The sequence below is a fragment of the Hippopotamus amphibius genome, chromosome 17 (genome assembly GCF_030028045.1).
Source record: "Hippopotamus amphibius kiboko isolate mHipAmp2 chromosome 17, mHipAmp2.hap2, whole genome shotgun sequence".
In the NCBI taxonomy this organism is placed as follows: Eukaryota; Metazoa; Chordata; class Mammalia; order Artiodactyla; family Hippopotamidae; genus Hippopotamus; species Hippopotamus amphibius.
The window spans coordinates 50,721,638-50,738,497 of NC_080202.1; the positions used below are offsets into that span (position 1 = coordinate 50,721,638).

Genomic DNA, 16,860 nt, shown 5'->3' on the forward strand with positions numbered 1-16,860 from the left:
AAGAGAAGCCATTACAATGAGCAGGCTGCACACCACAATGAAGAGTAGTCCACACTCGCCACAACTAGAGAAAGCCCGTGTGCAGCAACGAATGCCTAACACAGCCAATAAATCATTAGATAAATAAATAAATAAATTAAAAATTGGTGAGTCTGGGCAAAGGATGTGCAGGAATCTGAAGCTGAATTAATTATTGTCCTTACCTGAATGAGACAGAAAATGATAATGAAAGTCATCACTGCTCCAGTTACACATATTGCCAGGATAAGTTTCTTGTTATAGCCGTATCCTAGGACTTCTTTTGTGAGCTAAAATAATAAACAACATTTTTTTAAAACAAGGAGATAGAAAAGATGAAAGCGAACTATCCTTAAATTACTATAAAACTCAGTCCTTTCAGGCCAGAAGCTTCTAGAAGAACAAGCCAAATTTAATGGTATTAATCTTCTCATTAGCATTTTCTTCTACCATTTATTTATCTGTGTGTTATGTCCTCTTCTCATCTACCCTAGGAGTAGTGGCACATTCTCTACATGAGCCAAGTGGGAGATCACTGTCTTAGCCAGTTTCATGGCTGAAACAAGATACAGACTAGGAGCCCCTGGGATTCCTGCCTGGGCACTTTAATGGCACGTCCTACACTGAGTACACGTGCAGCTCCCGTGTTTCAGGGCTTATCCTCACCTCACTGGGCTCCTGCTCCTTCTGTTCACCCTGGGCTCCTGCGCTCTCACTGATACAATTCTCGGTTTTCCACTGGTCCGTATCCCATTCTGCCTTCGATGCCTTTACTTCTTGCTGCTCACTGAGGAGCTTCATCAGGAGATGAGTTTGGCACAGGCCAGCTGCACGGACATTTTCAAAGTCCAGATAACATGAGAAATGAGCCTTCTCACATTATTGTTGGGGGTGAGGGACCATAGCTGCTGGTTTAGCTGAGCTTCAAATTGATCACCTGGGGATGCAAGCGCTGGGAAAGTGGAGCCTGGGGGCTTAGAGGATAATTCACTGCCCACGCTGTGGTCCTCCCGCTGGGTTTCACTGGTATGTTGAACAGTTGGGATAAAGTTGTCTGCAGCAACAGCAGAATGTGCCATGGGGACACTTCTATGGGCAGTGATTCCAGGGCCGGTTCCTCCTGGTAGAATAGAGTTTCCTGTAGAAGTACTTTCTTCAAAGACATTTTGTGCAGTATTGCTTTCTGGAGTAGGCTTTTCTGTAGAAGGGTCTGAAAGAGAAAATAATTCTGGAAAAGGATTTTCTTGAGAAGTCAGTTCTCCTGAAGATGAAAAAGCCTCTCTTGGAGGGGAATTTATGAGGCTCCTCACTGCAGAGAAAGGACGCCTCACAAGCATCATTCTACTGGGAGAACCTTTCTTTCTGAACTTTCAGTGCAATTTGCCTTTGGGTCTTCTGTGGACCAGACCAGACCGAATTTTATGGAAGATGTATTTTTTCCCGGAATGTGAGATTAGTTGAGAAGTCTTCAGATATATAATTCTAGCATATGCATCTTCTAAAACAACAATAGAGTAGGGTAAGTCTTTTGATTTCTTTTTAACCTGAGATGGGGAGTTTGGAGGGATGGAGCCAGAAAGCCTGCCCCTTGAATACTGTTTCAGGAAAGAAGAGACTGCTGCCTTATCTTCCTTTATGAATGCAGGCTCTGTGTTGAAGGAGTTTCCCACTAACTCCTGGGGCCTCTGCACCATGTGAAGCTGTTCCAGCTCTATTGGGGATGGCCTCGTGAGACTTCTTTCTCTGGCAGTGTTCTCCACAAATGGCTGGGCATTCTGTTTCCTCCTGACGCTCTCATCTCCCACTGCTTTGAAGTGCCTTTTCTTTATGCCCCTTGGGCCCTTGAGGACGCTGTTCCCTCTCAGCAGGCTTTCCCCTACACTCTCAGTCTTTGCTAGACTGTTTTTCTGTGGTTCGGCAGTTTCCAATTTCTTTTGAAAGATTGGGCGCTTAAATTTGGGACCTAAAAGTTTGGAATATATAAGCATGGCAGTTTTTTCTTTCTTTTCAACCTCATCAATTTGTTCTTGAATTTCTGCATCTAACAAATTTTCCAGAAAATAGAGTTTCCTCAATTTATTTTTATAAGGTGAATTGTTGGGTATAAGGTTGATGGGAGGGTTCCTTATATTGTTTTTCAAACGGCCCAGGAGCGTATCTGCATCATGTACATTTGGAAAAAGAAGCTGAATGACTGGTAATAATGTTGATTCCACATCTTGTAGATTTCCCTCTGAGAAATAAGGCAGTATGTAATTTAGTGCACCGATAACATCACTTTCAGCATTCGAGTCCAGCTGCTCATTCATGAAGGTTGACAAGCTGACAGCACTTTGGTCTGAGGATGCCCTCTCTGGCTCAATAGTCCGCTCGGTGCTGTTGTTCTTCTTCCGGGCTTGTAACACCTTCATGAATGATCCTTCTGCATTCCCTAGAGATGCTTCTTCATCTGTCAAAAAAGAAGAGACTGGTTTTGATAACTGAAGACGGTTGGGACAGCTTTTTGTCAGTTCACAGACATGTATCCCATCCAATAGATTAGGAATCAGTCAACATCTGAGGGCCACTTAGGAGAAAAGGAAACCCAAACTTAAACCTATGATTGGCAACCACAAAAGGTGAAAAAAGTATCTTTCGAAGAAGTGGCTATCTACTGGGAAAATTCCGGAGCATGAAATATAGTAACTCTATTTAGGATTACTCCACTGGTTGCCAGAGGCCAACTGCCCAGGACTCAAGAAAAGCCAAGACTGGAAGACAAATATTCCCCTACTCAGCTGGACACTCTGCAGATCTGCTGTGACTCTCTACGTTCACATACCCCATCCTGTCCTGCCTGAGATGCAGAGGAGTGCGAGGTTCCTCTCTCCACCTCTTCAGTGTGCTTGTGTTCCTGCTGCTTTCACAGATGACTGTGACAACAGCTGCTGCTAACAGGTCTTCATCATGACAAGCCCTTTTCCACCCACGCACTGAAGCCTTTGCTCAGTCCCTGCTTCTGTATATCCCAGCCCCCATAACAGAAGGCTCTATATAGAAAAACACACTATGTCCACCCTGGCTCTGTGCTAAAATTTGGGCAGGGACCTGAGATATAACTTAAGAGATTTTCCAGATTCTATGCTAATGTGGAATGGTCAACAAATCAATGCAGTAAAACTTGAGATCCTAAACTGCAGAAGGGAAAAAGCAACTTCTGTCAGATGCCTACTTTGCTTTCATTTCATTTCACTACTAATATTGCCAGCTTTACTTGGGAACCATCCAAAGCTTCTGACTGTGTGAAGGTAATGTGTACCATTGTGTAGCTGGGCTTCTCATCCAAAAGGATTAAAAATATATTTGGTGGTGATGGTGAGGCTCAAATAAGGAGGGGAGAGTCATGAGAAAGGAGGAACATGGGCTTGCAGGGACCCCCACACTGGGGACAGGAGATCTGGGAACAAGGGTCATAGCACTTAACACCTCTGCTCTCGTTGTTCCTCACCTGTAAAAGGAGATTAAAAATGCCTTTTCTGCCCACTTTGGGCGAGAAGGGAGTAATATAATAGGTAAAAAAAAAAAGTTGTTTGGGGGAGTTCCCTGGTTGTCTAATGGTTAGGACCTGGCACTTTCACTGCTGTGGCCCGGGTTCAATCCCTGGTAGGGGAACTAACATCCTGCAAGCTGTGTAGTGTGGCCACTCCAAAAACACCTGTCTTGAAAAATCAGCAGTATAGTCTTTGCATAAGTAGCAAAGTGTTATTACTTATGACGTGTTCTACATCATTGAAAGAGAGCTGTATTCAAGGTATCTGGGCATGAAAGCACATTTTGGAAGTCATCAAGTTAGTGCCAATGAATCTAATACATAGAAAAATAGCTGAAAGCACCTGAGTGTTTTGTGGATAGAAAAGCTTGAGATTCAGAGCTAGTCGAGAGCTGGACAGTGTAAGCATAAGTTCAGAGCTGGACAGCTCTCCCATCCATTAGGAGGGCTAGGTAGCTGCTTCTGCTTATGGAACCAGAAACTCTCAGGCTCTACATAGGACATAAAACAGCATCACTTATACTCTTTCATGAAATTGCAAAAACAAACCAAATAAACAAAAATATATTTACACCTGGCTTATAAGACAAAGGGTACTTGAGACCTAATGTATATAAAATCAGTTTACAAACTGTGATGCACTATATATGAATGAGTTCTCATTTGCAGAGAGCACAGTTTATGATATGTTGCCATTAATGTTAATTCCCTTCCCCCTTCCATTCCTTTTTCTTGTTCCTGTATATACACAAATCACTTACATTCTTAAACTAACACTGTAACTGAGCTATTATTAGCTTAATAATGTAACCAAGAATACGATTTTTAGCAAGGGAGTAGTTCTTAGAATCTTAGGGAGCTGGAACTCTGAATTACTGAATAAAAATAATGTAATTAACATCATTAATTTTAAAATGTATCCTCATTTAATAAAACTAAAATTTTAAAAATTAAATTAAATTAAAAATAGAAAAATTATCATCAGGCAATTGAGGCTCACCACAAGGTGTGGCATTTGTCAGGCATTCACCATCGCAACGCAGCTTGACTGTCTTACAGACAACTTCAATTGTATTTTTAAATTGGCAGAGGCAGCAGGCCATGCGGCTGGATAAGATCCTATACATGGAAACACAGATAATTAAATTTGTGGTAAAGCAGTTACTTGAGTAGGTAGTAGAGGCAGGCCAAGGCCACCACAGACCAGTGCCAAAAGGAGTTCTTGGGGCATATGGACTGGAGAATTGGAGAGGGACCGGTTTTCCAATTGCTGCTCTTGACTATTGCAAAGAAATATAGAGGAGGAGAGAGGTGCCCAACAGAAGGATTAGGATGGCATTAGGTGTGGTATGCCTAGAAAAAAGGGAACAGGGATTAGAATTGGGTGACATTGATCTTTAGTTTAATTCAGAAGTATCTCCTTCCATCCTGAAAGCCTCACTTTGGGTTGAGAGTACACAGGAAGAAGGCAGACTTCTAAGAAGAGTCTGAATGAGTCCCCACCTTCTGGAGTCCCTTTCTCAATTCCTATTTGTGAGTAGTAAATATAGCAGAAAGTATTCTAGGAATAAAAAATCATTGTGTGGTTAAACAATAGCAGAGATCACATTGGCCAAATCTGGACAACTGGAACATTCAAAAGAATAACATTATCATTACAATAAGGTATAACGCAATTAATTTAAAGAAGAGCACGAGTCCATAATGACACTCAAAAGGAAAAGAAGGGGAGCTCTTCTTTATAGAAGAATGTCAGCTAATAAATGCAGAAGGAATGACAGAATTAGGAAAGTGTCATTTTGCAACTACCAGTGTAATAATTGATTCAGAGAAGGATTACCACTGATGCCCAGCTGGGTGAAGTTGTTTGAAAGCAGGATCTTCACTGATCCCAAAGTATCACCCCACATATTATTTATCAATTACCAAGAGGAAAAATAACTTTACAATGGAGAGATATGGAAGATACCACCTGAACCAAGTGATCAAACTTAGCAGTGGGCCACCTGAAGTGTTGAAGTAGGAAGGACACATCGCCTACGTAGTATTCTTTCCCACAATGTTTCCTTTGGATCTAATGAGGAAACACAAGTCCAGATTGTGGGGCAATTTACAAGACAAGTGGCTTAGACTCTTCAAAAAATGCCAATGTCATAAAAGACCAAAAAGAAGAAATAGTAGGGAAATATCTAGATTAATGGAATCAGAGACATGACCTGCAATGCCTAATCTTTGATTGGACCCTGTATCAAAACAAAACAGACTTAAAGAAAGTTATTGGCTTCTGGCCAAGATGAAGTAACAAGCACCAGTTTAACCTCCCACCTGAAAGTGTGAAAACATGGCACAAAATATAGGAAACAAGTTTTCAGGAACCTGGACCTCAGGCAATAAAGTTGCATGATCTCCAAGAGATGGGAAATAAAGTGATCCCTAAGATTGCCCTAGCTTACTTCTTTTACTTTTATTTATTTTTATTTACTTTTTATTTGGGGCTGCGTTTAGGTCTTTGTCGCTGTGCGGGCTATTCTCTAGTTGTGGCGAGGACGGGCTACTCGTTGTTGCAGTGCGGGGCTTCTCATTATGGTGGCTTTTCTTGTTGTGGAAAATGGGTTCTATGTGCATGGGCTTCAGTAGTTGTGGAGCACAGGTTCAGTTGCTCTGCAGCAAGTAGGATCCTCCCTGATCAGGGCTCAAACCTGTGTCCCCTGCATTGGCAGGCGGATTCTTAACCACTGTGCCATCAGTGAAGTCCCAGCCTAGCTTCGTTCCTTAGGAGAGTTTCCAGGTCATGGTACAGGCGAAAGAAGCCCAGGTAAAGACTGATGGACTCCCTGACTGAGGAAATGGAGCTGAGAGTCTGGATAATCAAAGGTGACTCGAGTTCACAAAGCAAAGTACTAGAGACAAAAGAAGTGCACAGAGAACTCTTGAGATATGCAGAGGGATCTCTTGAGTACTCAACAAAGTATTGGTCATTGCATTCATGTGAGGAATTACTTGATGCCAGGAGAAGAACCACATGAAAGGATTAATAATAAGAATAACTGGATATCACACGAGGTTGGGAATAGTACCTGTTCCTACAAGTCAGAGTGGAAAACCTCATGATACTCAGAAAGGACTTGCCTCAGTAGCTGCAAATAATGAGCGCTACACTAAAGGCTACTTGGAGTCCTGCCCAACAGATCTTAAAAGCTAAACCTAAAAGAATAAAATTGTTTTGAATAACTTAATTTCACCCAAAGCAAAGCCCAAGCATTTTATAGGGATATAAAAATATATAGCACACAATCAACTAAAATTCACAATATCTGGGATCGTATGAAAAATACCAAGCACGCAAAGAAGCAGGGAAATATAACCCATATTGAGGAGAAAAGGCAATCAATCAAAACTAACCCATAATCTCTACAGATGTTACATTTCACAAAAAAGAACATTTAAAAAGTTATTATCTAGGGACTTCCTAGGTGGCACAGTGGTTAAGAGTCCCTCTGCCAATGCAGGGGACACGGGTTCGATCCCTGCTCTGGGAAGATCCCACATGCCATGGAGCCCCTGGGCCCATGCACCACAACTATTCAGCCTGTGCTCTAGAGGTTGAGCCCATGTACCAAAACTACTGGAGCCTGCACACCTACAGCCCGTGCTCCACACCAAGAGAAGCCACGGCAATGAGAAGCCTGTGTACCACAATGAAGTATAGCCCCGCTTGCCACAACTATAGAAAGCCTGTGTGCAGCAATGAAGACCCAATGCAGCCAATAAATAAATAATTTTTTTTAAAAAGTTTAAAAAAAATTAAAAAATAAAAAGTTATTATCTATGAAAAACAGTTACTATAACTCTACTTCATATGTTAAAAAACCCAGACTAAAGAGACATGGAAGATGTAAAGCAGACCAAAATTGAGCTTCTAGAGATTAAAAACAATGTCTAAATGCAAAAGACACTGGATGAGGTTAATGACAGATTAGACAGTGCAGAAGACAGGGTTAGTGAACATTAAGGCATAGCAATAGGAAGTATCCAAAATGACACACAGAGAGTAATGAAACAAAACAACAACAAAAATGAATAGAGCATCAGTGAGATGTGCAACAATTTCAGGTGGTCTAATATATGTGTACTTAGAGTCCATGAAGGAGAGGAGAAATACACAAATTTGAAGAAATAATAGGCAAAAATTTCCCATATTGGTAAACAATATAAACCCACAAAGTCAAGAAGATCAATGGACTTTAAGCATAAGAAACATGGACAAAACTACACCAAGGTACAAATAATAATCAAATTACTCAAAACCAGCAAGAAACAAACAAATTTAAAAGCAGACAGAGGAAAAAACTATACACTACATACAGAGGAACAAAAATAACAATGACAGCAGACTTCTTGTTGGAAACAATGTAAACGAGAACTCAGTGGGATAACATCTTTAAAGCAGTGAATTGAATTCTATCAAGCTAGAATGCTATACCTAGATCTTTCAAAACAAAAGCGAAATAAAGACTATCTCAGACATACAAAAGCTGAAAGAATTAATCACTAGTAGACTTCCACTCTAAGAAATGCTCAAAGAAGTATTTTTAAGCAGAAGGAAAAATAATCACATTGAGATATGGATGTACACAAAAGAATAAGAGCACTGGAATTGGGATTTCCCTGGTGGCACAGTCCTTAAGAATCCACCTGCCAATGCAGAGGACACGAGTTTGATCCATGGTCCAGGAAGATGTCACATGCTGTGGAGCAACTAAGCCCATGTGCCATAACTACTAAGCCTGCTCTCTAGAGCCTGCAGGGCACAATCAAGGAGCCTGCATACCACAACTACTGAAGCCTGTGCACCTAGAGCCTGTGCTGCACAACAAGAGAAACCACTGCAGTTAGAAACCTTCCCACTGCAATGAAGAGCATTCTCCCCTGGCCACAACTAGAGAAAGTCCATGTGCAGCAATGAAGACCCACTGCAGCAAATAAAAATAAAAACTAAACTAACTAACTAAATAAAAAATTTTTAAAAAAGAACCCTGGAATTGGTAATGACATAGGTAAATATATGTCTTTTCTTTTGAGACTTGAACCCATTGTCTTTTCTTTTTTTTAAAGAGAACTTTATTATTTTTTGGCTGTATTGGGTCTTTGTTGGCAGAGCGAGGCCTTCTCAGTGTGGTGCCTTCTCTTGTTGCAGAGCACAGGCTCTAGGGCGTGGGCCTCAGTAATTGCAGCCCACGGGCTCTAGAGCACAGACTCAGTAGTTGTGGCACATGGGCATAGTTGCTCCACGGCATGTGGGATCTTCCTGGACCAGGGATGGAACCAGTGTGCCCTGCATTGGCAGCCATATTGTTAACCACTGTATCTCCAGGGAAGTCCCTATAAGTTTTTTCTTATTATTTAAATCTCTTTAAAAGATACTTCATCATTTAAACAAAAAATAATAATATAGTGTGCTGTTTATGACATAAGTAAAAGCAAAAGATATGAAAAAAATAGGACAAAGTCCCGGAGGGGAGAAATGGAAGTACACTGTTGTAAGGCTCCTATATTACTCAGAAACTGTATATCATTTGAGGATAGACTGTGATAAGTTAAAGATGTACACTATAAACCATAAAGCAGCCACTAACATAACAAAATCTGAGCTATAACCAATTAGCAAACAAAGGAAATAAAATAATAAAATGTACTCAATCCAAAGGCAGGAAGAAAAGGGAAAAAGGAATAAGGCATAGATGAGACAAATAGAAAACAAATGGCAAGACAGTAGATTTAAATGTAATCATATCAAAAATTGCATTCAATGTAAATGGTCTAATCACCCTAATTAGAAGAGCTGTCCCACTAGATAAAAAAGCAAAAGCCAAATATATATCTTCAATAGAAAAATAACAGGTTAAAAGGATAGAAAAAACTATTCTATGCTAACACTAATCAAAAGAAAGCTGGAGTGGATATATTAGTTTAAGACAAAGTCAATGTCAAAGCAAAGAATATTACCAAGGATAGCGAGTGTTATTTCATGATGATAGAAAGGTCAATTAATGAAGAAGACATAATCTAAAAAATTATCCACCTGATAATGCAGTTCAAAATATATGAAGGAAAAGAGTGGCATGGAGAAACAAAACAATCTACAGTTATTTTTAGGGAGTTTAATATTCCTCTCTCAACAACTGATAGAACAAGCAGGTAAAATATCAGTAAGGATGAGAAGACTTGAACAACACTATCAAGCCACTTGACCTAATTGACATTTATAGAACACTCCACCCAAATCAGCAGTATACATATTTTGTATTAAGTGAACACATAACATTTACCAAAATAGATCATATTCTTGTCTATTCCCAGAATTTATTGGCTATAAAACAAGTCTCAATGAATTCAAAAGTATTTTAGTCATTCAGTATATGTCCCTGACCACAAAGGAATAAAATTAGAAATTAACAAATCCAAAAAACCTCCAAATATTTGGAAACCAAACAACACACTTCTAAGTAACTTTATGGTCAAAGGAGAAATCAAGATGGAAATCAGAAACTATTTTGAACTGATTGAAACTGAAAACATAATATGTCAACATGTGGGATTCTGCTAATGCCCTCAGCTTCCTCACCTTCTACCTTCAACTAGAAAAGGAAGAGCAAATTAATCACAGAGTAAGAGAAGAAAGAACACAATAAAGATCAAAGTAGAAACGAGTAAAATGGCAAAGAAAAAAATACTACAGATATTAAGAGGATAATAAGAGAATATGACAGAATTCCTTATACCAATAAATTCAAGATGAAATGGACAAATTCTTTGAAAGACATGCACTGCTGAAGTGTCCTCAAAAATAAAGATGTGACTTAAACAGCACTGTTAATGAAATTGGACGTGCAGTTTAAAACCTTCGGACAAAGAAAGCTTCAAGTCCATGTGGCTTAACTGATGAATTCTACCAGACATTTAAGGAATAAAATAATGCCAGTTCTACACAACCTCTACCAGAAAGTTGAAGAGAAGAGAATACTTCCCAACTCACTTATAAGGCCAACTTTCACCATATCAAAATTAGACAATGACATTATAAGAACACAAAAGTATACACCAATATCTCTCATGAACACAGAGGTGAACATTCTTAATAAAATTTTAGCATATTAAATCCAATAATATACACAGAGATAATATATCATGACCAAGTGGGGTTTATCTTAAGAATGTAAGGTTGGTTTAATATTTGAAAATCAATTTACCCAAGTTAATACACTAAACAAGAAAAATCACATAATCGCTGCAACAGATATAGGGAAAATATGACAAAATCTAACATCCATTCCTGATTAAAGCAAAAAACAGCCCTCAGTAGACTGGCAATGGAAGGAGACTTCCTCAACTTGATAAATGACTTCTACAAAAAACCTAACATCATATTTAATGGTGAAAGACATAGTGCTTTCTTTCCAAGACCAGGACAAAGGCAAGGATGACTGCTCTCATTACTTCGATTTGATATTGCACTGAAGGTTCCAGCCACTGCAACAGGGCAACAAAAAGAAAAGAGATATTCAGAATGGAAAGGAAGAAGTAAAACTATCTTTCTTTGCAGATAACATGATTGTGTAGAAAACCTGACAGAATCTACAAAAATGCTACTGGAACTAATAAATGAGTTTATCAAGTCTGCAGGGTACAAGATCAACATACAAAAAGATTAATTTGTCTCAACAAACAATCAGAGATTAAAGTTTTAAAATACTACTTACAATAGCACCAAACATATATAATATTTAGGATAAATCTGACAAAAGATGTAAAAGACTTGCACACTGGAAACTGGAAAATAGTGCTGGGAGCAATTCAGGAAGACCTAATTAAATGGAGATATGATGTATTTATGGATCTGAAGATTCAATATTGTTAAGACGTCAGTTCTCCCCAAATTGATTTATAGACCAAAATTCCAGTAGGCTTTTCTACAGAAATTGAAAAGCTACTTCTGACATTCATATGGAAATAAAATTTAGAATAATGAAAACAACTTTGATACAGAACAAACTTGAAGAACTAATACTACCTGATTTCAAGGCTTATGAAGCTACACTTTCAAGACACTGTGGTATTACTGTAAAGATAGACAAAAAGATTAAAGGAACACAATAGAAAGATCAGAAGTAGAGCAATGTGGACAACTAACTTTCAGGTTCAAAGGCGTTTAAGTGTAGAAACGAGTCTTTTCAACATATGATGGTGGAACAACTGAATATCCACAAGGGGAAAAAAATTGAACTTCAATCCACACCATGTACAGAAATGAACTCAAGATCTAAATGTAAAGCCTAAAACTATAAAATTTCTAGAAGAAAACAGGAGAAAAATTTTATGACTTTGAGTTAGGCAAGATTTCTTAGATATAAGGCCAAATGCATAATCCATAAATGAAAAAAATAGATAAATTAGACATCATCAAAATAGAGAATTTCTGCCCTGCAAAAGACTCTCCTGAGACAAAGAAAAGATGAGTCACAGAATGGGAGAAAATACCAACTGACATACTGGATAAAGGACTAGTTTCAAGAATATATAAAGACCCCTCAAAACTCCAGAAAAAATATAGACAAAAGATTTAAAGATATACAGATGGAAAATAAGCATATGGAAAAATGTCTGACATGATGAATCATCAGGGATGTGACAGTGAGCTACCACTACACACCTATTAAACTGCCTAAAATCAAAAATATTGAACATAGCAAGAACTGGCCAAAATGTGAAGAAAATGCATACACTCTCATATACTGCTGGTAGAGGTGTAAAATGATCAAACCACTGTGGAAAATAGGTTTCTTTAAAAGTTTCTTTAAAAACTTAAGCATAGGGCTTCCCAGTGCCACAGTGGTTAAGAATCCACCTGCCAATGCAGGGGACACAGGATACATCCCTGGGCCAGGAAGATCCCACATGCCGCAGAGCAACTAAGCCCATGCACTACAACGACTGAGCCTGCATGCCACAACTACTGAAGCCCACGCACCTACAGCCTGGGCTGCACAACAAGAGAAGCCACCGCACTGAGAAGTCCTCACATTGCAAAGAAGAGTAACCCCCATTCACTGCAACTAGGGAAAGCCCATGCACAGGAACAAAGACCCAACACAGCCAAAAAAATAAACAGAAAATAAATTAAAGAACAAAACAAACATACAAAAAGACTTAAGCATACTCCTGCCAATGATCCAGCCATTCTACTGGCAGGTATTTACCCAAGAGAAATGGAAGTATACATCCATACAAAGACTTGTACACAAACATTCATAGGAACTTTATCTATAACAGACAAAAACTGAAACAACTCAAATGTCCATCCATGGTGAATAGATAAATTGTGGTATATCCCTATAATGGAATACTATTCATCAAGAAAAAGAAATGAATATTGACATATGCAACAATAGGGATGAACCTTAAAATAATCATGCTGAGTTAGAAGCCAGTTAGGAAGAGTATACACTGTATGATTCCATTTATATAGAATTTTAGAAAATGCAAACAGAAAGCAGATCAATGGTTGCATGGGGGTTGGGAAGGGCAAGGAATGATGGGAAAGAAGAATTCCAAAGAGATATCAAGAAACATTTTGAGGTGATGAACATTTTGACTCTGGTGATGCTTTCATGGTGTGTGTGTATGTGTGTGTGTCAACACAGATTACTGTATGTCAATTACACCTCAAAGAGCTGTTAAAATAAATATTATGTAATAGAGACAATTGGGGAAATCTGAATAGCAGCTCTTTATGAGGTAATATTATTGTGTAGGAATTTAATTTCTTCACTACTGTGTTTTAACAGTAGTGTAGCTATATAGGGAAATACTTTTGAATACCCAGAGAGGAAGGCATCGAGCTGACAAGAGAGGGATCGAGATTGTGGCAGGTGCTGTGGGAGGCTGAGGAAGATGAGGCTAGAGCAGTGACCAACAGATTTGACAGTGTGGTGACGACAGTCACTTGTCCGCTGACCTGACAAAAATCGTTGGCACAGACTGCTAAACGCAGGGCCCTTTCCCCATACTAATCTCATGCAATCCCCTCAACTAGTCTTGCCATAACAGGAGGTTTCTATTAGCTTGCCATATTGGAGGGGGGATGGCACAATTTAAGGTGCTGTCGGTTGTGTAATAAATTGTCACAATAGGGCCCTACAAAAATAGATTTTTAAAATGTAAAAAAATGAAATTTGACCCTTCCCACACACCATGTATGAAAATTAACTCAAAATGAATCATGGGCCTAAATGTAACTATACAACTTCTAGAAGAAAACAGGAGAAAATCTTTGTAATTCTGGGTTAGACAATGGGTCTCAGACCAAGGTTTCTTAGATAAGACACAGAAAAGCACAAACCATATAAGAAAAATTGCTAAGGAAATTCCCTGGTGGTGCAGTGGTTAAGACTCTAACCTCCCAATGCAGGGGGCCCGGATTTGATCCCTGATCATGGAACTAGATCCCACATATATGTGGCAACTACGAGTTCACAGGCCCCAACTAAGAAGCCCGTGACCCACAACTAGGATCCCCCGAGCTGTGACTAAGGAGCCCACCTGCCACCACTAAGACCCAGTAAAACCAAATAAATAAATAAATATTTAAAAAAAAAGAAAAATTTTAACTTAGAATTCATCAAAATTTTAAAACTTCTGATCTTCTGAGACACATTAATACAATGAAGATAAGTTACAATCTGGGAGAAGAAATTTATTAAACACGTATCTTAAAGGACTTTTTCCATTGCTTTATATATAAAGCACACTTAAAACAATATAAATAGCCAATTTAAAATGGAGTTGAATAGACACTTCATTTAAAAAGACATTTGCCCTTGAATAGACATTCAACATCATCAGCTATTAGAGAAAAGCAAGTGAAAACCACAATGAGATGCAACTACACACCTCCTAGAAAGGCTAAACTTTGTTTAAAAACAAATACAAGGATCCGATGAAGACGTGGAGCAACTGCAACTCTCACAGACAGCTGGTGGGAAAGCAAAATGGCACAGCCACTTTAGAAAACACTGTAGCAGTTTCTAAAGAAGTTAAATATGCACTTAGCATGTGATGAAGCAACCCACCCTTAGGGATTTTACACCAGAGAAATGAAAACATGTTCACACACACATGAGTGTTTTTAGAGGCTTTGTTCATAACAGCCAAAAAAACTAGAAAAACTGAAATGTTCATGAAATGATGAATGTGTAAACAACCTGTATATCCACACAACTAGACTACTACTCAGCAATGAAAAGGAATGAACTACTGACAGCTGCAACAACATAGATGACTGTCCAAAGAGACTGGCTACGTGAAAGGAGCCAAAAAGAAAAGGCCACATACCACATGATTTCATTAATAAGATATTCTGGAAAAGACAAAGCTACATGGACAGAAATCAGACGGGTGGTTGCCAGGGGCTGGTAGTGGGAGGAGGTTGGATTGACTGCAAAGGGACATGAGGGGTCTTTGGGAGTGCACAAGTTTTCTATATCTCAGATGTGGTGGTGGCTACAGAACTATACGTTTGTCAAAACACAAACTGTATATTTAGAAACAGTGAATTTCATTCAATGAAAATTATACGAGGGTGAGTCAAAATTTATCCACACTCCTCCGGTTATGTTAAAACTTCTGTAAATTCTACAGCCAGAGTACAGAGAATTTTTGACTCACCCTCATACGTAAAGAAACCTGACTTAAGAAAATAATGAAACAAGCCTATAAAAACAATTGAGTGAAAATAAATGTAAGAAAATCAACTTACAGTTTCTCCAGTTCAAGGGTCATCATCAGGATGCTTTCAACTGTTGTGACACGTGTGTTCTTCCCATGTCTCTGAAGGAGAAGCCCAAACATGCAATGATATAAACCCAAAGACAAAAATTCTAAACTCAAAAAGATACTTAACGTGTGATTCCTTCAATTCTGGCTTCTTATTTGCCATAGCTGGTAATTCCAAACAGCTCTTAGGGAAGAAATTTAAGTTTGCATCATCATATTAATGACCTTGGTGCTGAATAGTACAATTTTGTTTTATTGTGCTAATTTTTTGTTTTTAATTGCATCTACCTCTTTTGATCACTCTTTTTTTGCTTTCTGGGATAAACAGTAGTCCTGCATGCATCTACATGTTCCATATCTATATGTGCTCTTCAACACTGTTCGCTTCCTCTTCTGGCTGTCTTACTCATATATATTCTTTCTTAATCCTTTTCTTTGCCAATAACTCTTCTTTCAATAACCCAGTTAAAATTTAAATTATGCCTTTTTAGCCAAAATACTCAATCTGTGACGAAAGTAAAAAAGAACAGAAATTACCTCATGAGCCATGAAACTGCAATACTTACAAATATTTTAATGCCGGCAATTTAAAAAGGTAAGAATCTTCAACTGTTGTCAAAGGATTACGATTGAGAATTCTGGAAAATGGGATGGAATTAAAATTATTGGCATTTTCAATTACTTCCATGAAAGTTTACATTCATTTTTTTTTTTTTTGGTATGGAACTTGAAAGTAAAAAAAAAAATATCATTTTCTGTCTTTACCTATGAATCACCCTTAGAATCCGTAAAGCATTCTTGCTTTGGGAACTACCCAGGTCTCTAGATTATAAAGTGGAGAAAAGAAACAGAAAAAAACAATAGGAAAAAAGTGCATAGCAAAGAACAAATATGCCAAGGAACTTTTCAGGTCAAAAATCCTAGAAGTGACTATGCTGCTAGGAAGCCCTTGCTCTGTAAGAAATACTATTTCTAGTGTCTTCTATAATTCCAGGTGTTTTTCTTCCATATCTAGACATTTTTTAAAATTTCATGGTTTAAACTACCCAGTTAAAGACAAAAAGAGGACCAATTCCTGCATTCTGGAGCCAAAGAAGACATAAATCCAAGAGGAACTGGTGAAAGCCATACTCCCATCATGGAGTCCCATGTGTATCCTTGTATCAGAGCCTTTGTTCCTGTGTATGTAATCACCTGCTTACTTGTCAGTCTCCTGGATTATCATCATCTTGAGAGCAGGGACCACACTTCATTTTCATTGTTATCCCTGTGCCTGACATAGTGCCTATTCTTTACTAGGTATTTAATAAATGGTTGTTGAATAAACAAATAACATTTTGTTTATACATCAATAAATGAACAAATTCATTTTTGGGAGCAATTTTTTATTCCAAACTGCTGGAATAGATTTTCTAAAACAAATATGAAAAAAAAAAAAAAAAAAGAACCAAAAGAAACAGGAAGAAAGAAAACAAAATCTG

General features: G+C 38.4%; 2 protein-coding genes across 2 annotated transcripts in view; one reads left to right on the top strand and one right to left on the bottom strand.

Annotated features, from left to right (window-relative positions):
• Positions 1 to 16,860, top strand: part of LOC130839625 (RAD52 motif-containing protein 1-like) — an 82,491-nt gene that overhangs the window by 28,536 nt on the left and 37,095 nt on the right. The window lies entirely within an intron of this gene.
• Positions 1 to 16,860, bottom strand: part of LOC130840246 (leucine-rich repeat-containing protein 37A-like) — a 43,323-nt gene that overhangs the window by 8,200 nt on the left and 18,263 nt on the right. The window contains 7 exon segments of the mRNA XM_057715547.1: positions 204 to 308; positions 685 to 827; positions 830 to 2,467; positions 4,548 to 4,666; positions 15,363 to 15,411; positions 15,414 to 15,433; positions 15,946 to 16,017. Coding sequence (XP_057571530.1) covers positions 204 to 308; positions 685 to 827; positions 830 to 2,467; positions 4,548 to 4,666; positions 15,363 to 15,411; positions 15,414 to 15,433; positions 15,946 to 16,017 — 2,146 coding nt within the window.